At 28.2% G+C, this 6,404-nt stretch overlaps 1 protein-coding gene across 1 annotated transcript in view; it reads left to right on the forward strand.

Moving 5' to 3' along the window:
- LOC117176354 (discoidin domain-containing receptor 2) overlaps positions 1-6,404 on the forward strand; it is a 212,220-nt gene that overhangs the window by 183,805 nt on the left and 22,011 nt on the right. Inside the window, exon 12 of the mRNA XM_033366596.1 lies at positions 23-115. Within this exon, the coding sequence (XP_033222487.1) occupies positions 23-115 (93 nt within the window). The remainder of the gene's footprint in view (positions 1-22; positions 116-6,404) is intronic.

Genomic DNA, 6,404 nt, shown 5'->3' on the forward strand with positions numbered 1-6,404 from the left:
TGTATTTTGATTTCTGTTGTAGTTTTGGCACGCTGGTGTACATGGCTATTCAAATAGCATCCGGCATGAAATATCTGGAAGAAATGGACTTTGTACATCGGGACTTAGCAGCCAGGTATGATTTTCATCTTTCGAGCAAAGTAAATTATTTTTTTTCTATATATTATATAATATCATAAAATATTTTTTCTGGTTTGTTTTTAAATCATATGATAAAAAGAAAAATTGCTATTATAATGAATATGGTTTATACCCGTGTGGAAATAACCCCATTTGGCCCTATTATAATTCGGGCAATAATCGGGAGCTAGTTGGGTTATTAGCTTTAACAAAGTACCCAGTCGGGGACTAATCGGGGACTAGTTGGGCTTTTTGTTGTCAAAATTTCAGCCGGGGCCTGGTCGGTTGTTGGTCAAGGGCTAGTCGGGCCTTTTTGTTCACTAATTTCCGTGCAGGTAATTTTCAGCCTCTGGTCGGGAGCTAGTGGGGCTCTAGACGGGTTATTTTGATGTTTGGTTTTTCGGCGATGTTTTATCAAATGAGCTAATATCTAAAAATTAAATTCATCTCAAATAGAATTAATAAATAATTATTAAGTTAATAATTGTGTACGAAAATCAACATAAGACTCTAAATTTGTACGGATGCTTACTTTTAAGTTGATCTGAAAGGTTTACCATACGTAAATAAAGTCTAATCCTTCATGTAGTTGAAAGTGGAAAGAGAAAAAGTTTTTGAATAATCAGTGAAGAGCATTATCCTAGTATTAAACTATTAGGTCTTGCGGTTCTGGACTGGTAGCTTCAAAGAAAATCCGCAAGGGCGCGTCGTACCACCTCTCGCGCAACAGAAATGAGGCGTCGAGTGTTTAAGACCGCGGTCCACACGCAACGGAGCCAAATTACCTGGAGCAGAGACTACCGCGACCAACATGGCGGTTCCTTTACGTCGAAGCTCTTCCATCGCTGCGTTCCAGCTGAAGTTTTTTTAAAAATTAATATTCCACAAATTTTGGGGAATTTAATTACATAAATTTATGCATTTTTAAGCGTAGGATACTGTTCCCCATTAAATCTTGGGTAAATTTGAGCACTTTTAAACATTTCAAAAAAGTATATGGAGATTTCCGTAAATAATAAGTATTTTGACAAGCTCTTAGAGGATGTTCAACAAATTTTGGGGAGTTTCGTTAATATTCCACGCGGATGTATTATCATATGCACCTACTAGTATCCGGTGAGGCCCCGACTAGGACAAATCGAGTAACCTGACTAGCCCCCGACTAATCTATCGTGACGCTACTGGTCGGGCGCTAGTCAGATCACCCTACTAGCCCCCGAAATTAAGTGGGGTCGAATGGTCGAGAACCAGACTAGTTCCCCATTTGAATTTCTACACGGGTACACCTATAAAATTCGGGCATAAAAATGTCCGTGAATATAAATATAGAATTATGCAGCCGGATTCTTTTTTTAAACCATTTTTCACCTTCGCTCATTGAAAAGCACATATAAACAACAAAATTAATAAGATAGATCAAAAAGATAACGTTCAGTAAAAATTTTAAAGTTCTTGAAATTGTTACTAAAAAATGAGTCTACATACTATTGATAGAATTCTAATCAAAAGTAACAGAAATATTATAATAAGAAAGGATATATTTGGCAAAATAGAAAAAAATTTAGTTTATCAAATAACATGTAGGAGCGGCAAGGCAGTATATACGCTGTTAGAAATTTTTGGAAAATTCCGGCACATTTAAAATACTAAACTAACTGAAATTTACAAAATTAGGTTGCTGAAAATGAAAATCCGTAACTTTTATAGTGAATTTACTGAATTTTTATTTAACTTCAGACGCGGTTTCTGAAATTAACGTATATTTTCCTAAAATTCTCGAGCGGGTGAGGCTAGCAGACAATTTTTTTTAAAGTCAGGGAATTTGATTGGTTAAGGAAACTGTTAAGTAAAATAAATTTTAAATTTTTTCAATTTTAATTTAAAATTAGTTTATTTCGTTTATGAAAGATTCTATATTAAAAATGTTATAAGTTTACGATTTTGCTTTTTGAATATTAATATGGTCAGGAAAAATGAAAAATTGGTCAATGGGAAATTAGAGAAAATTAAAAATAAGATTTCGCGGTAACCGCATGGTAGAATATTCTTATTAGTGATTTGTTTGCCTTATATTTATATTTATTTTTTTTTGCAATGGCTTTCTCCACAATATTACCTTTTTACTTATAAATTTTATTACTTGTTTGAGAATTCATCAATTTTGTTGAAAAGACATCCTTTCTGGTTCAAAATTAAATTTTTGTGTTAAAAGTTCAAATAGTTTCATAAAACATTTAATTATTTTTTAAATCTCATATTTCAATGCTAAGCAGTCAAACAAAATCTTGTTTGGTAGAAAATTTAACTATTTTTCGAAAATTTCTCTTTCCATTAAAAAAATTCATCTGTTTTACTAGAAATTGCATCTTTAATCGATAAAAATGCAACGATTTGGTTTGAAATTCAAGAGTTTTGTATCAAAGTCTTTTTTCGTCTTTCTTAAAAATCAACTTTTTTATTAAAAATTAATATTTTTGGGTGGGAAATGCAACTATTTACATAGACAATTTTTTCTCATTATTTAAAACTCATCTTTTTATGCCGAAAAGTGAAACGGAAATCTTCTTTGGATAAAAATTCACTATTTTTTATATTATTTGTCTTTGATTTAAGAATCCATTCATTTTTTTTTCTTCAAAAAGTTTCCCTTTTTTTATTAAAATTTCAACTGTTTCGTTGAAACCTCGTATTTTGGGTTCAAAGTTAAAGTACAATTTTTGTGGAAGATTTAATTATTGTTGTAATTTTACATTTTGATGTTAAAATATCAAAATAAAGTCTTTTTTAGATAAAAAATTTAATTTTTTTTTAAATTTGTATGTTTGATTTAAAAATTCATCCATTTTAGTAGAAATTCCATCTTTCTTGAATAAAAATTCTACTGTTTGGTTGAAAGTTCATCTTTTCTCTGTTTGAGGGTACAACTTTTTTTGTTGAAAATTTTAGTTAAAGCACTTTTTTCAGCAATCATTTTTTCAGGCAATATTCGTATTTTAGTTGAAAATTAATTTCTTTTGTTGAAGGTCTAGCTATTTTCATACAAATTTTTTTTTTGCTGAAAATTCATATTTTCTGTTTGGAAATTTAATTTTTTGCGGAAGACTATATACAAACAATAATGCAATAATAATGCGATAATGAATTCAATTTAAAAAGGGATTTTTGAATATAACACAAACCTTTGATAGTTTCATTATATTTTTGCTGAAAATGTTTTTGTTGTAATATTCTGATTCATTTCAAACAATGAAAAAAAACACTAAACCGCCTTCTGAAACATTAAGTATTTATACTTATCCAAAAAATTAAAAGAAAACAAATTATTCAAAAATATAAACATTGAAAATAATGTTAATACCTCAATGATAAGAAACTTTAAAGCATCATAAAAAAGACAAAGGAAAAAAAGGAAATGAGACTAAGGATCGCTTGGTTGTCTCTTTCCTAATTCTCTTCCTCTTTTCTTCTTTGCAATATATTTTTCTCTAATCTACTGATCACAATGTTGTTTAGAAACATATTTTGAGTCCTTCTTTACAATTCTTTTTTTTTATTGACAATTCCTTCGAGCTTTTTTGTTTTTTAAAGAATTTTATGAATTCCTTGTATATTCTGAATTCAGAAAATCCATGGAATTTAAAAATGTAAGAAGTGTAAGGGATTTGCAAATTCAAGGATTTACGGAAATTTAGACTACTCAAGGGATTCGAAATATTCACGGATTTTAGAATTTTTAGGATATTTAAGGAATTCAGGGATTTTAGAAAATTTAAGTGATTTAAGAATACAGAATTTTCTAAAATTTTCGAGAATTCTGAATATTAAAGGGATGCAGGACATTCAAAGATCATGGAAAATTCCGAAAAAATGTATTATTTTAGAGCATTTGAGAAATTTAGAGAAATTAAGTAATTAAGTGAATTTCAAAAAATAGGAGAATTTTTAGAATTCAGGGTATTCAGGGTAATCAAATGATTTTATGGAATTCAAATAAATGAAAGAATTAAGAGAATTCAGAATATTCAAGGATTTCAGAGAAGTGGAGGAATTCAGAGAATTCCAGATATTCAAGGAGCCACAGTATATTTAAGGAATTCAAGGATTTTAGAAAGTCCAGAAATTTTCGTAAAAATTTCGTGAAAAAATTCGTAAAATTCATAAGAGTTAAAGTATTTAAAGTATTTAGAATATTCTTATATTTAAAAAAACCAAAAGTATTTAGAGATTTTAAGGAAATCAAAGATATAAAAAAATTTCGGGAATTCCGAGAAGTAGATGAATTATTAGAATTCAAAACATTAAAGAATTTTTAAAAAAGTCCAGTGAATAACGGGATATTTAAAAAATTCAAGGATTTCAGGTAATTCAAACAATTTTCAAGAATTCACACAATTCCGAAAAATAGTTAAATTTTTGGAATTAAAACTGCAAGAATTTCAGAGCAGACAAGGAATAGAGAATTTCAAATATACAAGTTTTTCAGGATAAACAAATAATTCTAGGAATTTGGAGAAATTAAAGAATTGAAAGAATTCAAAATATTGAAGGTTTGCAAGAAAGTGGAGGAATTCAGAGAATTCCGGATACTCAATAAATATCAGGTTATTTATGGTATTTAAGAATTTCAAGGAACTCAGAGGTTTTCAGGAATTCCGCAAATTATGAAAATTTAGGCTGTTCAGGATATCTAAGGAATTCAGGATATCTAAGTGATTGACATTTTTAGGCGATTCAGAGAATACCAGGCGTTTAATATCATTTCTGAAATTCAAGTATTTCTAAAAATTCATAATATTTAAACAATTCAGAATATTCAGAGGATTTAAAGTTTGTAGAGAACTCAAAGGATTATAGATTTTCAAAAATTAAAAATAATAAAAAAATTCGGGAATTCCGAAAAATATAAAAGGAATAAAAGGAATTTAATTATTTAAAGTAATTTGAAAAAATCAAAGAATTGCAACAATTCAGAATATCAAAGGATTTCATTTAAGTCGAGAAATTCAGAGAATTCCGGATATTGAATGTATTTAGTATATTTGAAAAATTTTAAGATTTCAAATAGTCAAGAGAATTTTTAGGTATTTTAGAGCATCTAGGGAATTCAAAAATTCCAGAGAATTATTAAAATGTAGAGAATTCAGGAAGTGCATTTAGAAAGCTATAAATTTAATATTTCTCCATTTTTGTTTGAAATTTACCCGTTCGAAAGGTTTAGTAGTGTAATCGTTTAAATTTCTAAGCTCAAGAATGAAAATTTCTCTATTTTTATAGCTTCCATGTTTTTGAAAGTTTAAACAATTTTAAGCATCGCTTATTTATTGTTTTTTTAGAAGAATTCGAATAGAGATTTTTACAATTATTTAAAGTTGTTAATTTAAAATTATTCCATTTTTAATATTTATTAAAGCAATTAGTCACATTCCAGAATAAGGATAATGATTAAACTAAGCATTAGTTTAAATTTTTTTCAATCATTGTAATTTAAACGATGGCACCTTACAAACAAGTAACATAAAATGTACCTATTGAAATTTGAAAAAGGATATAAAATTTCTTGCAAAGAAAATGAAATTCCTTTTGTTGGAAAAAAAGAGGAAAGAAAATTGTGTTGATTCTCGGGAAGTGGGGAGAGAGCATCGAGTTTTCGTTTCCTGTTCCTTCCTGCTGAAATTTTGGTTGATTTTTTATGCTTTTTTAAAAAATAGTTTTATTGAATTTATTTGTTTTTTATTGTGATTAGATTATAATAAAAATAAAAAAGACTAAAGAAATAAATACAGATAAGGAAGGGGGCTTGGTTGCTTGACTTCTCATTATTCTTTGACCTTTCGTATTCTTGTCCAAAAAAATAATTGTTTTCTTTTTTAGGAAAATTTTCATCTTGGTTTTAATTTCAATAGGAACATTTTATGGTGGTAGTCCAAATTTGGTCCTTCGTTTCTTGGTTTTATTTTCAGGAATTGTGCACATTAACTTGATTATTGGACGCTGAATAGAATTTTAAATTTTATTTTATTCTTATTTAAATTTCCAAAATTTAATTAATTTAATGTTCAAAGTTTTGAGCTGGAAGCCGATAAATAAAATAAAAAAATTGATAATTTAGACTTTCGTCAGAGCATTGTGATTTCGTTGCTGTTCCTGCCTCCTCAGATTTTTGTTTGTTTTTTATTGTAATTTTTATTTTTTATTGTTATTTAATAATAATAAATAAACGAAAGAAATAAAAAAGAGCAGGAAGGGGACTGGGTTGGTTGTCTTCTTATTATTCAATGCTCTTT

This window comes from Belonocnema kinseyi, chromosome 7 (assembly GCF_010883055.1).
Source record: "Belonocnema kinseyi isolate 2016_QV_RU_SX_M_011 chromosome 7, B_treatae_v1, whole genome shotgun sequence".
Taxonomy (NCBI): domain Eukaryota; kingdom Metazoa; phylum Arthropoda; class Insecta; order Hymenoptera; family Cynipidae; genus Belonocnema; species Belonocnema kinseyi.